At 38.0% G+C, this 23234-nt stretch overlaps 1 protein-coding gene across 3 annotated transcripts in view; it reads left to right on the top strand.

The window, feature by feature from the left end:
• RELN (reelin) overlaps nucleotides 1-23234 on the top strand; it is a 529785-nt gene that overhangs the window by 482288 nt on the left and 24263 nt on the right. For all 3 annotated transcript variants that reach the window (XM_007177312.2, XM_057550217.1, XM_057550216.1), the window contains exons 47-53: nucleotides 8633-8773; nucleotides 10014-10191; nucleotides 11615-11808; nucleotides 15616-15872; nucleotides 19142-19296; nucleotides 20334-20548; nucleotides 22837-23014. In XM_007177312.2, coding sequence (XP_007177374.2) covers nucleotides 8633-8773; nucleotides 10014-10191; nucleotides 11615-11808; nucleotides 15616-15872; nucleotides 19142-19296; nucleotides 20334-20548; nucleotides 22837-23014 — 1318 coding nt within the window. The remainder of the gene's footprint in view (nucleotides 1-8632; nucleotides 8774-10013; nucleotides 10192-11614; nucleotides 11809-15615; nucleotides 15873-19141; nucleotides 19297-20333; nucleotides 20549-22836; nucleotides 23015-23234) is intronic.

Below are 23234 nucleotides of genomic sequence, written 5' to 3'. Positions count from 1 at the left end.
CATCTGTCGATGGACACTTAGGTTGCTGCCATGTCCCAGCTATTGTAAATAGAGCTGCAGTGAACATTGTGGTACATGTCTCTTTTTGAATTATGGTCTTCTCAGGGTATATGCCCAGTAGTGGGATTGCTGGGTCATATGGTAGTTCTATTTTTAATTTTTTAAGGAACTTCCATACTGTTCTCCTTAGTGGCTGTATCCATTTACATTCCCACCAACAGTGCAAGAGGGTTCCATTTTCTCCACACCCTCTCCAGCATTTATTGTTTGTAGATTTTTTGGTGATGGCCATTTTGACTGGTGTGAGGTGATACCTCACTGTAGTTTTGATTTGCATTTCTCTAATGATTAGTGATGTTGAGCATCCTTTAATGTGTTTGTTGGCAATCTGTATATCTTCTTTGGAGAAATGTCTGTTTAGGTCTTCTGCCCATTTTTGGATTGGGTTACTTGTTTTTTTGATATTGAGCTGCATGAGCTGCTTGTATATTTTGGAGATTAATCCTTTGTCAGTTGCTTCATTTGCAAATATTCTCTCCCATTCTGAGGGTTGTCTTTTCATCTTGTTTATGGTTTCCTTTACTGTGCAAAAGCTTTTAAGTTTCATTAGGTCCCATTAATTTATTTTTGTCTGTATTTCCATTTCTCAAGGAGGTGGGTCAAAAAGAATCTTGCTGTGATTTATGTCATAGAGTGTTCTGCCTATGTTTTCCTCTAAGAGTTTTATAGTGTCTGGCCTTACATTTAGGTCTTTAATCCATTTTGAGTTTATTTTTGTGTATGGTGTTAGGGAGTGTTCTAATTTCATTCTTTTACATGTAGCTGTCCAGTTTTCCCAGCACCACTTATTGAAGAGGCTGTCTTTTCTCCATTGTATATTCCTGCCTCCTTTATCAAAAATAAGGTGACCATATGTGCGTGGGTTTATCTCTGGGCTTTTTATCCTGTTTTTGTTTCAGTTTTATCCTATATTTCTGTTTTTGTGCCAGTACCATACTGTCTTGATTATTGTAGCTTTGTAGTATAGTCTGAACTCAGCCTGATTCCTCCAGCTCCACTTTTCTTCCTCAAGATCACTTTGGCTATTTGGGGTCTTTTGTGTTTCCATACAAATTGTGAAATTTTTTTGTTCTAGTTCTGTGAAAAATGCCATTGCTGTTTGATAGGGATTGCATTGAATCTGTAGATTGTTTTGGGTAGTATACTCATTTCCACAATGTTGATTCTTCCCATCCAAGAACATGGTATATCTCTCCATCTGTTTGTATCGTCTTTAATTTCTTTCATCACTGTCTTACAGTTTTCTACATACAGGTCTTTTGTCTCCTTTGGTAGGTTTATTCCTAAGTATTTTATTCTTTTTGTTGCAATGGTAAATGGGAGTGTTTCCTTCATTTCTCTTTCAGATTTTTCATCATTAGTGTATAGGAATGCAAAAGATTTCTGTGCATTAATTTTGTATCCTGCTACTTTACCTAATTCATTGATTAGCTCTAGTAGTTTTCTGGTAGCATCTTTAGGATTCTCTATGTATAGTATCATGTCATCTGCAAACAGTGACAGTTTTACTTCTTCTTTTCTGATTTGTATTCCTTTTTTTTTTTGGGGGGGTGTGGACCATGTTTGTTTGTTTATTTATTTATTTATTTATTTATTTATTTATTTATGGCTGTGTTGGGTTTTCGTTTCTGTGCGAGGGCTTTCTCTAGTTGCGGCAAGTGGGGGCCACTCTTCATCGCGGTGTGCGGGCCTCTCATTATTGCGGCCTCTCTTGTTGCGGAACACAGGCTCCAGATGCGCAGGCTCAGTAATTGTGGCTCACGGGCCTAGTTGCTCTGCGGCATGTGGGATCTTCCCAGACCAGGGCTCGAACCCGTGTCCCCTGCATTGGCAGGCAGATTCTCAACCAACTACGCCACCAGGGAAGCCCTGTTTGTTTTTTTATTTTATTTTTTTAACATCTTTATTGGAGTGTAATTGCTTTACAATGGTGTATTCCTTTTATTTCTTTTTCTTCTCTGATTGCTGTGACTAAAACTTCCAAAACTATGTTGAATAATAGTGGTGAGAGTGGACAACCTTGTCTTGTTCCTGATCTTAGTGGAAATGGTTTCAGTTTTTCACCATTGAGAATGATGTTGGCTGTGGGTTTGTCATATATGGCCTGTATTGTGTTGAGGTAGGTTCCCTCTATGCCTACATTCTGGAGAGTTTTTATCATAAATGGGTGTTGAATTTTGTTGAAAGCTTTTTCTGCATCTATTGAGATGATCATATGGTTTTTATCCTTCAGTTTGTTTATATGGTTTATCACACTGATTGATTTGTATATTGAAGAATCCTTGCATTCCTGGGATAAACCCCACTTGTCATGGTGTATGATCCTTTTAATGTGCTGCTGGATTCCGTTTGCTAGTATTTTGTTGAGGATTTTTACATCTATGTTCATCAGTGATATTGACCTGTAGTTTTCTTTCTTTGTGACATCTTTGTCTGGTGTTGGTATCAGGGTGATGGTGGCCGTGTAGAATGAGTTTGGGAATGTTCCTCCCTCTGCTATATTTTGGAAGAGTTTGAGAAGGATAGGTGTTAGCTCTTCTCTAAATATTTGATCACATTCACCTGTAGAGCCATCTGGTCCTGGGCTTTTGTTTGTTGGAAGATTTTTAATCACAGTTTCAATTTCATTACTTGTGATTGGTCTGTTCATATTTTCTATTTGTTCCTGGTTCAGTCTTGGAAGATTGTGCTTCTCTAAGAATTTGCCCATTTCTTCCAGGTTGTCCATTTTATTGGCATATAGTTGCTTGTAGTAATCTCTCATGATCCTTTGTATTTCTGCAGTATCAGTTGTTACTTCTCCTTTTTCATTTCTATTTCTGTTGATTTGAGTCTTCTCCCTTTTTTTCTTGATGAGTCTGGCTTATAGTTTTATCAATTTTGTTTATCTTCTCAAAGAACCAGCTTTTAGTTTTATTGACCTTTGCTATTGTTTCCTTCATTTCTTTTTCATTTATTTCTGATCTGATCCTTATGCTTTCTTTCCTTCTGCTGACTTTGGGTTTTTTGTTTGTTTGTTTCTCTAATTGCTTTAGGTGTAAGGTTAGGTTGTTTATTTGAGATTTTTCTTGTTTCTTGAGGTAGGATTGTATTGCTATAAACTTCCCTCTTAGAACTGCTTTTGCTGCATCCCATAGGTTTTGGGTCGTCGTGTTTTCGTTGTCATTTGTTTCTAGGTATTTTTTGATTTCCTCTTTGATTTCTTCAGTGATCTCTTGGTTATTTAGTAGCATATTGTTTACCTCCATGTGTTTGTATTTTTTAGTTTTTTTCCTGTAATTGATATCTACTCTCATGGTGTTGTGGTTGGAAAAGATACTTGGTATGATTTCAATTTTCTTAAATTTACTAAGGCTTGATTTGTGACCCAAGATATGATCTATCATGGAGAATGATCCATGAGCACTTAAGAAGAAAGTTTATTCTGTTGTTTTGGGATGGAATGTCCTATAAATATCAATTAAGTCCATCTTGTTTAATGTGTCATTTAAAGCTTGTGTTTCCTTATTTATTTTCATTTTGGATGATCTGTCCATTGGTGAAAGTAGGGTGTTGAAGTCCCCTACTATGATTATGTTACTGTCGATTTCCCCTTTTATGGCTGTTAGCATTTGCCTTATGTATTGAAGTGCTCCTATGTTGGGTGCATAAATACTTACAATTGTTATATCTTCTTCTTGGATTGATCCCTTGATCATTATGTAGTGTCCTTCTTTGTCTCTTGTAATAGTCTTTATTTTAAAGTCTATTTTGTCTGATATGAGAATTGCTACTCCAGATTTCTTTTGATTTCCATTTGCATGGAATATCTTTTTCCATCCCCTCACTTTCAGTCTGTATGTGTCCCTAGGTCTTAAGTGAATCTCTTGTAGACAGCATATATACAGGTCTTGTTTTTATATCCATTCAGCCAGTCTGTGTCTTTTGGTTGGAGCATTTAATCCATTTGAATTTAAGGTAATTATCGACATGTATGTTCCTGTTACCATTTTCTTAATTGTTTTGGGTTTGTTTTTGTAGGTCTTTTCCTTCTCTTGTGTTTCCCACTTAGAGAAGTTCCTTTAGCATTTGTTGTAAAGCTGGTTTGGTGGTGCTGAAGTCTCTTAGCTTTTGCTTGTCTGTAAAGGTTTTAATTTCTCCATCAAATCTGAATGAGATCCTGGCTGGGTAGGGTAATCTTAGTTGTAGGTTTTTCTCTTTCATCACTTTAAATATGTCATGCCACTCCTTTCTGGCTTACAGAGTTTCTGCTGAAAGACCAGCTGTTAACCTTATGGGGATTCCTGTATATGTTATTTGTTGCTTTTCCCTTGCTGCTTTTAATATTTTTTCTTTGTATTTAATTTTTGATAGTTTGATTAATATGTGTCTTGGCGTGTTTCTCCTTGGGTTTTCCTGTATGGGACTCTCTACGCTTCCTGGACTTGCTTGACTATTTCCATTCCCATATTACGGAAGTTTTCAACTATAATCTCTTCAAATATTTTCTCAGACCCTTTCTTTTTCTCTTCTTCTTCTGGGACCCCTATAATTTGAATGTTGGTGTGTTTAATGTTGTCCCAGAGGTCTCTGAGACTGTCCTCAATTCTTTTGATTCTTTTTTCTTTATTCTGCTCTGCGGTAGTTATTTCCACTATTTTATCTTCCAGGTCACTTATCCGTTCTTCTGCCTCAGTTATTCTGCTACTGATTTCATTTTTAATTTCATTTATTGTGTTGTTCATCATTGTTTGTTTGCTCTTTAGTTCTTCTAGGTCCTTGTTAAATGTTTCTTCTATTTTCTCCATTCTGTTTCCAAGATTTTGGATCATCTTTACTATCATTTCTCTGAATTCTTTTTCAGGTAGACTGCCTATTTCCTCTTCATTTATTTGGTCTGGTGGGTTTTTACCTTGCTCCTTCATCTGCTGCACATTTCTCTGTCTTCTTATTTTGTTTAACTTACTGTGTTTGGGGTCTCCTTTTCACAGGCTGCAGTTTCGTTGTTCCCGTTGTTTTTGGTGTCTGCCCCGAGTGGGTGAGGCTGGTTCAGTGGCTTTTGTTGGCTTCCTGGTGGAGGGGACTGGTGTCTGTGTTCTGGTGGATGAGGCTGGATCTTGTCTTTCTGGTGGGCAGGGCCACCACATGCTAGGCAGCTCTGCCATCTCCCAACTGCTGGGAAGATCTCCCCCGCCTTTAACAGTCATCAAATCACTGCCCCCTCCACCACTGACCCCAAGACCCTGCCCTACCACTCTCAAGATGTCTCCTATTTGATTCTTTCTGGCCACCTTTATTGCTGCCAATTAAACATTCTTTCAGTAAAGGTTTATGAAGCCCCATCTATAGGATTCACCAACAGTAAAATGGTAAGTAAGGAGAATAATCCAACAGAGGAAACTATGCATAAATAGGCACTTTTATTAAAAGGTGATAAGAGCTTTAATAAAAGGTGATGGATTTGTCAGAATGGCCATCATCAAAAAGTCTAAAATAATAAATGCTGGAGAGGATGTGGAGAAAAGGGAACCCTCCTACACTGTCGGTGGGAACATAAATTGGTGCAGCCACTATGGAGAATAGTATGGAGTTTCCTTAAAAAACTAAAAACAGAGCTACCATGTGATCCAGCAATCCCACTCCTGGGCGTATATCTGGAAAAGACTAAAACTCTAATTCAAAAAGATACGTGCACCCTAATGTTCATAGCAGCACTATTAAAATAGCCAAGGCATGGAAGCAACCTAAATGCTCATCGACAGATGAATAGATGAAGAAGATGTGCGATATATATATATACAATGGAATATTACTCAGCCATAAAGAAGAATGAAATAATGCCATTTGCAGCAACGTGGATGGACCAGAAGATTATCATACTAAGTGAAATATGTCAGAAAGGGAAAGATAAATATCTTATGGTATCACTTATATGTGGAATCTTAAAAAATGATATAAATGAACTTATTTACAAAACGGAAATAAACTCACAGACATAGAAAACAAATTTATGGTTATCAAAGGGAAAGGGAGGGGGGAGAGATAAATTAGGAATTTGGGAGTAACAGATACACACTACTATATATAAAATAGATTTTAAAAAGTACCTACTGTATAGCACAGGAAACTATAGTCAATATCTTATAATAAACTATAAAGGAAAAGAATATGAAAAAGAACATATATTAGGTTGGCCAAAAAGTTCGTTTGGGTTTTTCTGTAAGATGTTACAGAAAAGCCCAAACGAATTTTTTGGCCAACCCAATATATATAAAACTGAATATATGTATATAAACTGAATCACTTTGCTCTACACATGAAACATTGTATATCAACTATACTTCAATTTTAAAAAATTTTAAAGGTAATGGAGCATATATAAAATATTAGGGGAACAAGGAAATCTTATTACTTGCCCACTATCTATGCACACTGAAGATATAAAACAATATTCCTTGAAGGAATACAGAGATATTTCCTGCCCTTCAGAAACATATAGTCTAAAAGACAGAATAAATATGTTTAAGTGTTGACTTGTTATTAAAATCCAAGTAATGATGTGCTATGGAAAATATGATATTCCACTATGTTATTTATGAGATGTTGCTGCATGTAACAGGCATAGCTATTAATAAACTTAGTCATTAAAAATTAACTGGTGAGCAGAGCACTGAGTTACACAACCACAGCGGGGGCATCTCCATATTACTTACTCTGAGAATACCAGCTCCCTGCACCTTAGAGCACCTACTAAGGGCTAGGTGCTGTACACTGAGTGTATAATGTTAAACAAAAAGAGATTAACCCTGCTCCCTTACAACTTTTCTGAGGAAGAGACAGACGTTTAAGAAATACATATGCCAATAAATATATGACTACAGATGTGATAAATACTGTGAAAAGAAAAGAACCATTTGCTATGGAAGAAATGTAGTTTTTAAAGGGATCTGAAAGAATATTTCTCTATGAGGACCTCACATTTCCTCTGAGACCTGAAGGACACACAGAGGTTAACCAGGCAGAAAGGAAAAACATGCCAGCAGAAGGCAGGAAAGAGTTTGAGGAGCTTCAGGAGCTGAGAGGAGGAGCAGGGCTCCAGAAGTGAGGCTGAAGGACTAGAGGAGAGGGCTCAGCTCTGGCAGAGCCTTGTGGGCCAAGGAGGAGCTTGGGATTGAAGTTAAATGCAATAGGAAGTGACAGGAGGGTATTAGGTAGACGTTTCTCTGCTGAGATGAACAGATGGGAGCTGGCGAGCAAGACAGGTTATGGAGAAATGAGTGCATAGATGCTCAGTAAACAAATATCAAACTGAATGATTTATTTTCAGAGTGAAGATTTGAGTTCTGTTGTTTCTTTTCTATTTTCTAAACTTAATATAAATGTGTTCAATTGGAAAATTTTAAATCCTTGCTGGTATTTGGTCTTTGGTCCTGCCTAAAACAGGTATCTTTCAGTCAAGTGGTTAGCATATCTCTTAATGAGAAAAGTATATAAATCCATAAAACAAGAGTTACTTTGGCTAATTATTTCCTCCAAGGTCTTTGAATGTTCAAGCTCACTTGAGCCTCAGGCATTGTTTGGATTTTACTGCCATCTAGTGTCCCTAAGCACATAAGTTTATTTGTCCTTATGAACAAGACTCTCCCCCAAGCTGTGCAAATGAGCAAATATATATTCTCCAGAATGGGAGAAGCTCTGTTTGGGTTTTATTTACATTGCATTTAAATCAATGTAAAATAAGTCTGGTCTTACTATCCTCTCTCTTCTCTGTCCAATTATCTTATCTAGGGTTTCACTGATCCTTCTGATATACACCCCCAGTCTTCCTAAGGCTCTCATTGTGAGAATTCCTCATAAATGCTGACCAGTGTGCCTCCTGCACAAAAGGGTCTGGCCTTAGGGAGCACGTAGGAGTTGAAATCCTCTCCCCGACTCAAATGCAGAAGGGTTATGGCTGCTCAAGGACAAACATCTTTTCCTAAAATGCAAATACAACTTGGCAGCAGCCCTGTTGTCCCTCCGCAATGATTTCCACACAAAATTCAGGGCTCACTGGTCCCATGAGGCTACTGATTTTAGCATTAGTTTTAGTATCTGTTTTAGTCTGTTTTTACAAGGCTCAGAAAGCGCATTGGCCTAAAATATTGGGTTGGCCAAAAATTCCCTTCAGCTTTTAAGTAAAAATAAAAGACACGTTTTTTTATTTTCACCAAGAACTTTATTGAACAACGTAGTCACCGTTTTGTTCCACTACCTTCTGCCACGCTGATACGACAGCTGTCACAGTACAATCTAACAAAATTGTTTCAAATGAAGTTAAAGACAACTAAGCGGTACTAGAGCCATCTTACGGAAAAAGACGAATGAACTTTTCAGCCAACCCAGTATGTTCTCAAGCTATTGCAGTTCAGTTTGGTTTGGTTTTCTTAATCAAAGTTTGGCAAAGAATTGGCCATAATGAATACATTTTTCGGAACACAAGTGAGGATGTACATGCATTTGTGTAACACTCCTCCATGCACTTGTTCAAACGTACCAGAACACGTTCTCTTGTCCACCACATCCTTCATTATAATTCTCTTTTTCTTCAAAGGTCCCAAGCCACTCGTTTCCGTTGGCATCAACCAGCTCCTTTTGACAAGCAGCAGACGTGGGCAATAGATAATGTCTATATCGGGGATGGCTGCACAGATATGTGCAGTGGCCATGGAAGGTGCATCCAAGGAAACTGTGTGTAAGTAGTTTTTTTTCTTCCTTTTACAGAAAGTTCCTGACTCACATTCCGGCCAGGAGATTTTTCCGAAGCTGGTTTTTTAATCACTTCCAAGCTGCCTTAGCTTATATTGATACATTTTTCCTGAAATCTGACCTTGAGCTAACTATGGAGTTTATGGCTATCTTTGTTCTTGCTTAGAGATTAGGAACTGAACAATAGCTATCTTGTAGGGAGAAGGCTGAGTTATAATTGACTTGTTTTATTTTCTTCTATGTTTCTGTGGTACACCTGAGCCTTGAAAAAGACATTAGAAGAATTTCAGGAATTCAATATGTTCTGACTGAAAATAATACATCATAAGTATTTTTCTCACTTAGGTCTGAATGTATGTAGTGATATGCCTTATGTGGTTTGAATGGTATTCCTGTGGTATTTGCATAAGGAAGTATATAAATGCCTGATCAATTTGCCAGGTGTATTTGATGGAGAGACCTACAATTTTACTCAGAGAGCCTTAGTATCTTTGCAAGGATCTAAATAAAGAGAGAGAGAGAGTGTGTGTGTGTGTGTGTGTGTTGTGTACTACGGCGCTCTGTGCTTTATTTTCAAAGACTCTGCTGTTCGATGGGGTACTATGAATGAAAATGCTGATAGAGAATTCAGTTCCTTCTCCACTAATCCCTGTACACCTGGGGAGTCTTTCCTTTGATTAATGATTCTAGCCCATATCCAGCATGACCTCTGAGATCCTGGAGCCTCCCAGTCCTATATTCATATTTCCTCCAACATTGAACAGGGAATTCACTTCTGTGGTCAAAGATGGCAGATGCTATCCAAAGTACCCTCTGCTGTTTGGAACACGGCCTCTTGGATTCCTGATTGGCTCAAAGCCTCTATTAAAAAGACCAGTTTCATAAATTATTAGGACCAACCAGTTTATTTTGGTAGCTGCAATTACTTATCAGCCATCCAGAGCTGTGTCATGCAGGGACAGGGCTTTAGTAAATTCTTTCAAATTGCTTCTCTCTCCACCTGTAAGCCCAAGTCGCTACTTTAGGAAAGCCTAGAGGCAGTTAATTCACAGCTTATTTCTAACCTAAAGCACTGTTAAGGGGAGCAGGTGAATTCCAGCAAGCTCTGTGAAGATAACTAACCTTTCATCATCTTGGACTAGGAAAAGGAGTTGGCTTTGCTAATTTGAGAGAACACTTGCAGGGGCTTTGATGTTGACTTTTCTTTTCTCTTTCTCCACTCCCAGCTGTGACGAGCAGTGGGGTGGCCTGTACTGTGATGAACCCCAGACCTCCCTTCCAACCCAACTCAAAGACAACTTCAATCGGGCCCCATCCAACCAGAACTGGCTGACTGTGAATGGAGGGAAATTAAGTACTGTGTGTGGAGCTGTGGCTTCGGGAATGGCTCTCCATTTCAGTGGGGTTAGTGTTTGGCTGCTGTTTATTCATTTCTGCATCCTCTGAGTTCCCCCCCCCCAAAAATCGAGTCTCTTTTGAAGTTTAATTGGCAAATCAAGATGCAGAGTTAGACACTCTAAATGTGCACAACCCTGATGTGAACTCACAACTTTCTACAAATCAGAAAATGCTAATTATTTTCAACACTTTCCTATCACAAATCAGTTGCGACAATTTAATTATGCAGGGTAGTGTCAGCACAGGCATATTTAAGTACACATTTAAAAAGGACTTAAATGAATTTCCACCCTGGGATAGAGAGCTTGCACAATGTGTGAGGGTCTTCCACCTGAATGATGCTCTAATTGAAAATTCCTGAGCTTGCAACAGAGTTGGGATTTAGGGAGCCAAAAATCTGGAAAATGAGCTTCAGTTTCCTGAATTTATTAACAATAATTAATCCCTTATGTAAATTATCCAAGAAAGAGTAATTGTTAGTAATTACTAGACATGTGTATTTATAGCAGATTATTTTGTGAATGATAGCAGCAATGTTAGAAAATTGCTTTGAGAAATTTTATAGTCATTATGCATTGCTGCCCAAGATGACTTGTTTAAAAGTAGAATTTCTCCAATACTATAATTAAATACCCTTTACAGGCAATTTAATTTTTAAAAATTACAAATTCACTCTCAGTTCTTTACTGCCCTAGCACGTCCTACCTTAGAGTTTACGTTTGCGCCAATGAAGTATACCAGTACTTTAGCCCAAGAGTAGCAAGAGGACATACATTATGTTGGATTTTTATAATCATCAACAGTGATTAAGAATGCAGTGTTCACAGTACTCCTCCTAGCTTAGATGGAACTCTAAGAGGCCTAGTTTTCTTCATAGGTTCAACTAAGAAATGACTATGTTAATGAATTAATATAGAAAACATTAAAATCAACTATAAAAGTTTAAAAAGCTTACAACTAATATCGCTAATTATAATTAAGTTGTATTACATTTTTGGACATCAGTTTTAAATTTCATATTAAAATAGTCATCTCAGTGTAATATTTTGTTAATAGCTGATGCCTTTTTAAAAATCTAAAAGATACCTCTAAATAGCTAGAAATAATTTAATAAAAATATAGAATAGTTACTTTAATTTCAGCTCTCCTATTGCTTAGAAGAAAATAGAAGAGAATCTCTTTAGAATACATTGCCCTTTGTAAGTAAATTCTAATACTGAAATTTCAAAGTTCAGCATATATTTGCTGTGTACCTACTGTGTGCTAAAGGCCATACTAGGAGTTAGTATAATAGGAGAGATAAGAAAATCAGTATTGCAATACTGTGTGACTTGTATTGCAAAAGAAAGGATGGAAGCCAGAGAATACCTAGAACGTGTAATGACGATTCCGTATCACCGTGTTGTTGCACTCTGCTTCTTTTCCTTAGGGTTGCAGTCGGCTGTTGGTCACAGTGGATCTAAACCTCACTAATTCTGAGTTTATCCAGTTTTACTTCATGTATGGATGCCTGATCACACCAAACAACCGTAACCAAGGTGTTCTCTTGGAATATTCTGTCAATGGAGGCATTACCTGGAACCTGCTAATGGAAATCTTCTATGACCAGTACAGTAAACCTGGGTTTGTATTCTATTTTATCTCTTATAACTAGTGTGTTGAGCAAAGATGCTTGGTAAGGCCTGCCAGCAATCCATCACAGGGACCACAGGGGACCTGGACCACACTCACCAGTAGAGGATGCCTCTGAGACCAACACGAAGACAAGGTTTCTGAGCTAGATAAGCAGCTGGTTTGGGGTTTTTATTACAAAAAAAGCTAGTTTGTGAATCCGCAAATAAGATAAAATACACAATCACAATGCCAATAATGAATAGACCCACTGTAAAAGCTCGTATAAATTAATGAATATATGATAATTAATTTCAACAGCATTTTGGGAAAGTGGAAACAGAAAACTAATTTATTTGTTTGTTTATATAGTGGTCACTCCATTTTAGAGAATTGGGGGCTAGAAAATAAACACAAAATGTAAATATCCTTAAGAAGCCTAGAGCCTGTTTTTAAATTCCTTATTGAAAAACCCTGACGAAACACAATGTATGGGTCATTTTTAAGAATATACTCTTGAAGGGCAAAAAACAATTGTGGCTGATTAGAAAAGTCCAAAGGTTGTTAAAAAGGGAAAGAGCATATTTATTAAAGTAGGAGGAGGAGAATAGGGAAGAGGAAGGTGATATAGGAGAGAAAGAGAGAAGGAGAGAAGGTTGGAGGAGAGCAGAGCAGAGGGGAGGGGAGGAGAAAGGAGAGGAGGGGAGGAGTGATTGCAGCCCAGTCAAGAAACAGAATAAATAAAAGGAGAAACATAGATAATCCCTCAGTGCATGGCAAACCAGGTACAAGCTAAAAATTATGTAAAATAAAAGCAATCAAGAATCTTGTAAATGATCATTTAAATTCAACGTATCAGTCAAGAATATGTTCAGCTGTGAATTACAGAAAACCTAAAATAACTTAAAAGGTGTTTTTTCCTCTCTTATGTAAGTTAGATCCAGAAGGAGGTAACCCAGAGCTGCTACAGCGGCTCCACCAGGACCAGAGACCCAGGTTCCTTCTGCCTGGTACTTCTGCCACACTCAACGCTTGACCTGCATCTCATGGTCTGAGAGGACCCACATTCCAGCCTGCAGGCAGGAGGATGGGGCAAGAGCAGTGTGCTGTCTCTCTTTAAGGACACTTCCTAACAGTTGTCCACACTTCCTTTCACATTCTAATAGCCAGAACTTAGTCACAGAGACACACCCAGATGCAAGGCAGTCTGGACATGGTGTCTTTATTCTGGGTGATTATTCGCCTCGCTGAAAAGATAGGCTCCTAATATGAAGGGAGAATGGGGAATATGACAATTGAGGAAATGCCAGGAGTCTCTGCCATAAGCAAAAGTTTTAAATACTGCACTTGCATTAAAGTTGGACACCAATAAAGGATTCCAGATAGAAACTAAGTGGTACACAGTGTAATAGTGCAAAAAAATGTACTCACCTATTAGTAGGAGATAGTAGGCAAGGCAAGTAAACTGTTTATGGAGAAAGTTATAATGACTCTCACATATGAGTTCCTGAACACTTTAACAGCATAATATACAGGGAGAAGGAAGTTATGTTTCTGTAGGGTAAAAGCATAACTGTCTAATCCACTTTAGTTCTCTGAAGGAGAAACAAATTCACCAAGGTAGGAACAGTGGTCATAATTTATTTACACTTTTCAGCAGCCTTGGATAAATTTCCACTCCAAAGGTTTTTAAAATGTGGTCAAGGATTAATCAGGAAAGAGAAATGAAGATAAAAGATTGTTGCTCTGGATAAAGAAGTGTGATTGTGTGTCCCTCCAGGAACGGATAGATTTCTGATATTATTTAATACTTTTAAAAATGTTAATTGAACATGCCAATTCAAAGGAGAAAAATTATAGAAAGATCTTACAAGGTGAGCATACAAAAAAAGAGGGAAGGGAGGGGCACAGGTGAGCTTCAAAACTGAGATGCATGAGGAAATGAACTTTGGAAAAGATTATTTACGTAAAGACTCATGGTCTCCAAACTGCCAGTTACTACACAGGTGAGGGTCTGGGATTCACAATCTACACTTCCCTTCCCTAAGACCAAGATCCATTGAGTTATCATGGCCCAAAAGGTGCACAAAATGAGGGACATAATCAAAAATAGTATTTAAGGGACCTCGCTGGTGGTCCAGTGGCTAAGACTCTGCACTCCCAATGCAGGGGGCCCAGGTTCGATCCCTGGTCAGGGAACTAGATCCCACATGCCATAACTAAGAGTCCACATGTCGGGGCTTCCCTGGTGGTGCAGTGGTTGAGAATCTGCCTGCTAATGCAGGGGGCACGGGTTCGAGCCCTGGTCTGGGAAGATCCCACATGCCGCGGAGCAACTAGGCCCATGAGCCACAACTACTGAGCTTGCGCGTCTGGAGCCTGTGCTGCACAGCAAGAGAGGCCGCGATAGTGAGAGGCCCACGCACCGCGATGAAGAGTGGCCCCCGCTTGCCGCAACTAGAGAAAGCCCTCGCACAGAAACGAAGACCCAACACAGCCAAAAATAAATAAGTAAATAAATAACAAATGTTCAAGTACAATTGGTGTCAAAAAAAAGAGTCCACATGCTGCAACTAAAGATCCTGCATGCCGTGACTAAGACCCAGAGCAGCCAAATAAATAAAATAAATAAATAAATATTTTTTAAAAAGTATTTAAAATCCAAGTACTGGAAATCCAACTGATAACATCCTAGCCTTGAATGGATTTTGATTGCTCCTCATCTGGAACACTTCCTACTCTTCTGGTCATTATACTTCAAGGAAGACATCAAAGAGAGAAGAAGAAGGGAACATAAAATCAACAAGGAGATAGTGTGTAGGCAAAACTAAAATAACAAAACCTCTTCCATGTGAAAGACGAAAACCCAGGGGTCATATTGAAGCCCTCAGCTTAAGGGGTCTTCCGAGGATGAACTGCAGTGCTAACACGAAGAGGCAGCCCTGGAATGTAAAGGGAGGTAGATTAGCATGGATAAAAAGATGAGACTTTATGGGAGAGTAAACCTCAGGAAATTATTTTCCCCAACAGACTTTATGAGTTGTGAATATCATTTCGAAGGGATTTGATATCTTCCTGGGGTTTAAATGCATCATTGTGATTAAGGGGTGTTTCCGACCTTATTTGTAGCTGGTTAAGATTCATGTTGGAGGCTGGAGCCATGTGTTTCCATGTCTGTCTTTGGTGACTGAGTCAGGGGCAGCCTGCTCGGCTTGCTAGCCCATGGTTCTCACTCAGCATTTCTCAGTATAATGTTTTCAATAAAGCATAAAGTCGATGTCAAACCAGGCAAGTGATGAAGTCATTACATACATCCCGGTACTCTCATGCTGAGAACCCAAATGTCCTGCCACAATCTAGTGCCCAAATTCCAAGCAAATTTCTGGTACACATGGGAGTGGAATAAAATCAAGGTGGCAGGGGAAGGAAACAGATGAAACCAACCCCTGAGTGGCAGAAGAAAAGTCAGTATTGGTTTATGTCTACCAAAGTGCATATACCCTATGCCTACCGATCTGGAGGGTCTCTAGGCAAGCAGAAAACTGTAGGGTCCCTCTCAGGCCTGCCCAGGGACAGTTAGAGCAAGGGGGTAGTTCCAGGATGCTTGAATTTGTTCACATTCTGTTTCCCCAATTTAGTGATTTGTGAGACTTCGTAAAATTAAGACAGTTTATCGTGGTTTTTAAAAACGATTTTAGCTAACGTCCTCTCCTCATCCCCCATGTGACATGGAATATCTTATCTCTGGTTGCACATCCCTTCCTCGCATGAGACATTTGACAAGACTTTCCCCCCCACCCCAACCATCATTTTCTTCAGATTCGTGAATATCCTTCTCCCCTCTGATGCTAAAGAGATTGCTACTCGTTTCCGCTGGTGGCAGCCGAGACACGACGGCCTGGACCAGAACGACTGGGCCATTGACAATGTCCTCATCTCAGGGTCTGCCGACCAGAGGACCGTCATGCTGGACACCTTCAGCAGCGCCCCAGTGCCCCAGCACGAGCGTTCACCCTCGGACGCTGGCCCTGTGGGAAGAATTGCTTTCGACATGTTTATGGAGGACAAAACTGCAGGTAAATTTTTCACTGATGCTAAATGAAAATCCATTTGGGTCTTTTCCAAAAAGTGGAATGTGGAACCTTTTACAGATTCTCAAGTGGTACAGAAACAGTGAAAAGGGTGTCACCCTTTTGCTTCTCTCAACCTTCCTGGTTTACATTGTAACTAAATCTTTTCTTTTGGTCAAGCCAGCAAGTTTGTTTTAATAAATAGCATTCAATAATTTCATTAACAGGGTAATTTTCTTTTTAAAAATTTTCATTTCTATGTTTCTTGTTTTTTATTTTGGTTAGAAAGCCAACATTTTCTGGACATTTGTTTTATTCTCCAAGGACAAGTGTTTTGTTTTGCTGCATGTCAGACGCGTTTGTGGTGGTATTTCATGTTTTCAGAAGTGTCCAAGGTCATGCTTGCTATTCTTCATTCCTGATAGGAGTATCACAGTGTCCCAGTGAACTGTCAAGGATCTCTCCATGCTGTTCTTATTTTTAACGACTTCTTTTCATTTCGTGACACTATTCTGGTCACCTTTTTTTAAGTGGTGTCATGTATTAAGGATATGGCTTTGTCATGCCACGTACTGGGTTATACTACATAAAACGTGGTATCTTCAGGCGAAGTAGTGATGTTTAATTACACATATCGCATCAACACTGCAAGTGCTATCGAATAGATGTACTGTACCACTATAGACTCATCAGACAGTGGGACTGTGCCATATCCAACTCTGCACTAGCCTCCTGCATAGAAAGGGCAACCTGGTTGTATTGTACCATAATAAGACTGATAAGAACCTTCTGGAGGAATGAAATCTATGCCGAAGACAGTTGAAATGGGAGGAATTTTAATAACTGAAAATACTTAATTATTAATTACTAGTGTTTTATTTTAAAAGCAACACATGTTCAAAGTGTGAAATTAAGAAAAGACAGAAAATCATGAAGATGAAAATGAAAATCACCCAGAGGATAACCATCATCAATATTTTGATATTTTTCTTAGAGTCTTTTTTTTCTATGCCTCTATATAATCGTATTTTTAACAAAATTATAATCTTAAATTATACATATTCGTAGCCTGCTTTTTTCATTTAGAATTAAATCCTTACCATTTCCTCTTGTCCTTAAGTATCTTTGAAAATATAATTTTAATAGCTGTATAGTATTCTGTTATAATTTTTATCATTTTAACATTGAATATTTAGATTAATTATTCTTATTAATTCATTTATTAGTATTTCACATGGCACAGTGGTATCACTGCAGATATTTAATAAAAATCACCCTTTTAAATAGAAAAAGCTTAAAATGTTCTTCACCACTACCAAGTAGTCTTACTCTTTCAAGAAGGTTATTGAGAAGACTTACATAGATCTGATTCAGAACTTTGCTAAAGTACTCATTTATTTTTCCCTATGTAATGGTTTACATAAGTGAGTTTATGATCAGACAATAATTGAAGTACAACTTCTGTACGAATAAAAGCAAATAGGTATTTTTCAAGTACCTAAAATAGGGATTTTTACTTTAGACTAATTTGTGATGTACAATTAAGCTCCTGCTTGTCTTGCAAAGACAGTGCTCCTAGAAAGTGTAATATCTACTTATGTAAGTAGTTTATGATATTGTGGAAGAGATTGGTGTTAGCTGATTAATGTAAGCCCTTTTTCATCAGGATTGCAGAGTTCTAGCATAAAATAAAATATGTACCCCAGAATAAACTCAGGGTATTCTTATTGGAATTCAAATTTCTGTGCCTTTTGATTCTTGAGTCCTGTATCTGTACTGTAGGACTAAATGTAGCTCCAAATCCCATGGAATGAAAACTTAACAGATAATGGCATTGTGGTAGCCATTTGAGTCCTGAAGATAAACTGCTTGTTCTACAGACATATGTTATGCTCAGACAAAATCAAAAAGACACAACACTAGTAAAGGCTCAATTCCAATTAAATTGTTTGGTCTCTTCTCTGACTCTTCTGAGGCCAGCTAACTCTGTGATTTGCACAGTAACCCAAGCCTCCAGTTGCACCCATTCATCTTCACTGTGAATGCTGGAGCTAACCAGGAAACTGCCAGAGAAACGTTGGACCTATGAAATCAAAGTGTATCATGAATTAGATGAAATTTACAGATATGTTTAATTTCTAACCTTTCTGGGATAAAATCATTATGTTAAAACACCTCTTCTGAAAGGGAAAGGGAATTGTGACGGACACGAATGTGTGCACACGCGCATGCACATGTGTGTGTGTGTGTGTGTGTGTGTGTGTGAGAGAGAGAGGGACAATAGGATTATTCTGCACTGATCAGATCATAACCTTGCTGCTTAAATTTTCCTTGGACTTCTAGAAGCTTTTTTAAAAAAATCACTTTATTGAGGTGTAATTGATGTACAAAAAGCTTTAGATATTTAATGTATACAATTTGATGAGTTTGGAGATAAGTGTTCACCCATGAAACCGTCACCACAATAAAGGCCATAATTTATCAATCACCTCCAAAAGTTTCCTCCTGCCCCCCCTCTTTTTTAATATTGATTTTTCTGTTATGGTAAGAGCACTTAACATTAAGATCTCTCATAGCAAATTTTTAAGTATGAAATGCAGAATTGTTAACTATAGGCCCCACGTTGTACAGTAGATCTCCTGAACTTATTCGCCTTGCATTACTGAAACTTTGTGCCCTTTGACTGACAAGTCCACATTTCCCCTTCCACTATTCTACTCTCTGGTTCTATGAGTTTTACTATTACAATTTTTTTAATTGCCCAGAAGATACTACCAAAATTTGAGTAGAAATAGCTAACTCACTTGGCTATCATGTTACTAAAAATCTTCCTCCTTCTTTAGATTCTGCCTAAAAAGTTAAACACCTGTCAGAAAAAGAAATGGGTATACATTTTCCTTTGCTTTTCATCTGTAACACATACAATAATACACTCTTTCTTTCTAAATGTAGACTTCGCTAGTATTGGATACTTGATATATCTCAATCTCTCAGTATCCATGTTCCTAAAACGATGTGCTTACATTAGTGTTTTGTCTATGGGTGGTATGTAATAAGAGAGATTTCTTTTTTTTTTTTTTTTCTCTAACATCTTTATTGAAGTATAATTGCCTTACAATAGTGTGTTAGCATCTGCTTTATAACAAAGTGAATCAGTTATACATATAGAGAGATTTCTACTTAAAATAATTCTAGATCTTGCCTAAAGTGAAAATTTGTTTCGAAGTATTTTTGTCATACATCTGTCATAAAATTTTTGTTTTTCTTTGTTTAAGTAAATGAGCACTGGCTGTTCCATGATGATTGTACAGTAGAAAGATTCTGTGACTCCCCTGATGGTGTCATGATTTGTGGTAGTCACGATGGAAGAGAAGTGTATGCAGTGACCCAGGACCTGACCCCCACTGAAGGCTGGATCATGCAATTCAAGGTGAAAATGTGGTGACCTCAATTACATAAATAGCCATACACCAGCAATATAAAAATGAAAAAAATTGTGGAGACAATGATCATACAATATTTTACTGACTTGATACATACTTTGAAAAATGAAATTTAATATTAAGATAATATATCAATACATCCCAACTATATATAACTTAATGACTAAAAGTATTTTATTTTTGAACTATTTCAAGATGAAACTTACATAAGAGTAAATGTGTTTCTGTCTGGGATTAAATACTGATAGAGCAAAATATTGATAAATAAAATGTGGGATACTGATTTCAGTTCCCTGAGTTTAAATCATTATATGATTTAGGCAATTTTTTTCCTTTAAGAGAAGATTAAAGCTATTGCGGTTATACCTACTTTTTTTTTTTATACCTACGTTCTTTACAAAAGCATTTCAGGGTTTCTGGAGAAAGAAAATTATAGAAAACAAAGGCATGATTAGCATTAATGCCAACATCAATTTTGGCCAAGATTTTATTTCAATCAATTTATTCTGTCTACCTCAATCCCACTGTATTAGCAGTTGCATTATGGGGTTAGGGTTGAAAGTACCTTCTGTAATTACTTCATTGCATCTTACTTGTAGTTGAAAGTGATTTATTGAGAGTCATAAATTGTATAACAAAACAGTAAACTTGGTAAAGCTGTTAGTAATCCTTCTTGGTCGAGCATTCTGCCAAACAGAAGTGCCAGAACATTAGCACAACAAACAACAATTTGTAAGAGTAGGCCCAGGCCTACCAAGGCAATCAGCCAGCCATGGCAGAAGCACAGATTTCAGCTTCTCTCCAAACTCCCTGCACAATATATGTGGCACTTTCTATAATTTGTCACCTTGGGCAACCATGTCAACTCCGCCGTCTATCAGCAGAGCAAATAATGAACCTGAGAATACAGGACAGATGTGGTTGTCTGTCAAGTGATCAGCAACTTTCTTGCTACCAAGTCTTTAGAGCAGAAACATGTAATATGGTTTTAATACCTTAATAATCTTGTATTTCCGTTTGTTAGATCTCTGTTGGATGTAAAGTATCTGAAAAAGTCACCCAGAATCAAATTCATGTGCAGTACTCTACTGACTTTGGTGTGAGCTGGAATTATCTGGTCCCTCAGTGCTTACCTGCAGACCCAAAATGCTCTGGAAGTGTTTCTCAACCATCTGTATTCTTTCCAACTAAAGGGTGGAAAAGGATCACCTACCCACTTCCTGAAAGTTTAGTCGGAAAGTAAGTAGAAAATTAAATAAAGCCTAGTTCTAAGCACTAGAAGTAGGTTTAGGGACACTGTGGTCAGCCTGAAAGTATTGTGTAATTGTGGATAAAATGCAGTCTTCCTCCCTAACTCTAAAGGTTCTCTAACTGGTGACCTCCATGATGAGCTAATTTAAGGAGACCTCAAATTGTAATCCTCAGACTTGTCAAGATAGGCCTTGACAGGCCCTTCCATTTTCCATACCTCAGTGTCTGAAAATGGGGACAGAGCAATAGTGATGGCCTTGGATCCAGTTGAAAACATGTATGCTACTTTATGGACCTTGTAAATTGTGGTCCACTGTACATCATATGCTTTCCACATTACTGCCTTGTCAATCCATGATAGACAGAGCCAAGAACAAAACCTAACTCATCATGCTATTTGTACAAATCCTAACTCTTCATGCTATTTGTACAAATGTAGTTTGTAGGTAGGTTTCATTTTTTTTCTTATCAAAGCATTATGTTCTGCACCTGCAGTGAAAAGTAATTAGCCTGGAGCAGTAGTGAGCCAAGATGATTAAACTGTTTTTTGAAAAGTATGTGGATAAGTTAATTTAGGCAATTACAAAAAATTTCCAAAGATGCCACATGCTGCAACTAAGACCTGGTGCAGCCAAATAAATAAATGTATATATATATTTTTTAAAAATTTCCCTTCAACTATAAAATTAAGGGAAAAGATACATTAAAGAAGATGACAGGTATACTTCCACCATATGAATCACAGTTTCTGGCTAAATGAAGAACCTTCTTGTGAAACAGACTTAGGATATATGACCAGAACATATAGAGTCTTTGAATAAGGTGCTTACACATGGCAAAAAAAAAAAAAAAGTCCCTTAGAGATCATTTATTACATGACCACTCACAGTTTTCTGCTACAAATCTAAAGGGCTTAGTCAATTAACATGCTAGAAAACAATCAGGATACTTTCAGCTGCAGGTAACAGAAAACTCCATTCAAATTAAAATTAAATTTGGCTCAATTGAAGATGAAATGTATTATATCTATAATGAAAAAAACCCAAAGATAAGTGGACTCTAGGATTGGTTGATTGACAAGCTCAACAGTGTCTTCAAGGCCATTGTTATTTCTTACTCTCTTACTCTTCGCTCCACTGTCCACACATGGATGTCACACTCAATCTTCAGGCTGGTTCCCCTCGTGAACATAGATGACTTCCAGAAAGCTGGAGCACAGTGCATCCTTACCTGTGTCCAATGGGAGAGAGAGAGAGAGTCGCTTTTCTTTCTAACAGAGCTGGAGCAAGTGCCTCCTTGCATCCCATTGGTACAAATCAGTTCAGGAATGCCCGTTCCTGGCTCCGTCAGTAGTGAGGGGCATTATATTACGGTGATTCTCTCATATGACTCATCTGGGCTGAAGTATATGCTGGGGAGCCACCACAACCTCATTTCCTCCTTTCCCCCTCCTGTCTTCACTCTCTTTTTTATAATGAGGTATAATTTACATTCAGTAAAATGAACACATTTTAGTTGTTCCTCACAGTGAGTTCTTCCCATTGTATAACCCGTGTCACCACCACATGAAACAAGATACAGAGCATTCACATTGTCCCAGAATGTTCCCTCATGCACTGTGAACTCTTTCCACCAAAATAGGGTGACATATTTTAATATAAGGTTAATTATGAGGCTTGTATTTTCCCCAGAAGACAGAAAAGTGCAATGATGAAATTGAAATCTCAGGGAAATTTTCCTTTAATATATAACCCTTTCAAAATTGTTTTCTAATTAGCACAGTTACTCTGGGAATATTCATTATCTTTGGGGCATTCAGAAGTTGCTGTTTCCCAACCACCTGAGGGCCGTGTGTATGCCGACAAGGCTCTGTCAAAGGATTGATTCACCTTCTGTACAATTTCAGGAATACGATTAATGAATCGAAATTGTGTCGCAGCCACTGGACTCCAGTTCATAAGCCACCTGATTTATGATAGTTACGGATTTGCATTTTTAAATGTTCCTTGGGCTTGAAATAGAGATTCCACTGTGGTTTTGGTGGGGTTTTTTTTTACAAGTTTACTCACGTATTTTAAAGTGTAAATTGAATTGGCTTTAAACTTCCATTTCTAGAAAGATAGTGATACTCTGAAAACGTCTTTTATTAACCCATTTCATCTTGTCAGAAAGATTTAAATGTTTTTTCTCTTGACTACTGAATATACGCACAGGAAAACGGACCTGAGTAAAGTTAGCTTTTGTTCTTCACTCCTTTGCTCTTGTGTTGCCAATAGTCCAGTAAGGTTTAGGTTCTATCAGAAGCACTCAGATACGCAGTGGGCAATTGACAATTTCTACCTGGGCCCTGAATGCTTGGACAACTGCAGAGGCCATGGGGACTGCTTAAAGGAACAGTGCATCTGCGATCCGGGATACTCTGGGCCAAACTGCTACTTGACTCACACTCTGAAGGTAATGTTAAAGCCCCTGAAGGAAGCATGTACTCTCATTGCAGACCGTGCATCAAGAACCAACTTAAGAGTGAGACTAATAATTTATAACCACATTCTTTGGGGCCCCCAGTAAATAAATCCTTTGTATGGAAACTTTAAAAATATGTATTAGGTTTAAGGGTTCTGGATTCCTAAATCAGTCTCCAATTGGTGGGGGGCACGTACTCCCAGGGAGAACA

The sequence above is a fragment of the Balaenoptera acutorostrata genome, chromosome 7, assembly GCF_949987535.1.
Source record: "Balaenoptera acutorostrata chromosome 7, mBalAcu1.1, whole genome shotgun sequence".
Lineage (NCBI taxonomy): Eukaryota > Metazoa > Chordata > Mammalia > Artiodactyla > Balaenopteridae > Balaenoptera > Balaenoptera acutorostrata.
The sequence above is the reverse complement of the archived record's forward strand: the minus strand, read 5'-3'. Positions and strand labels throughout refer to the sequence as shown.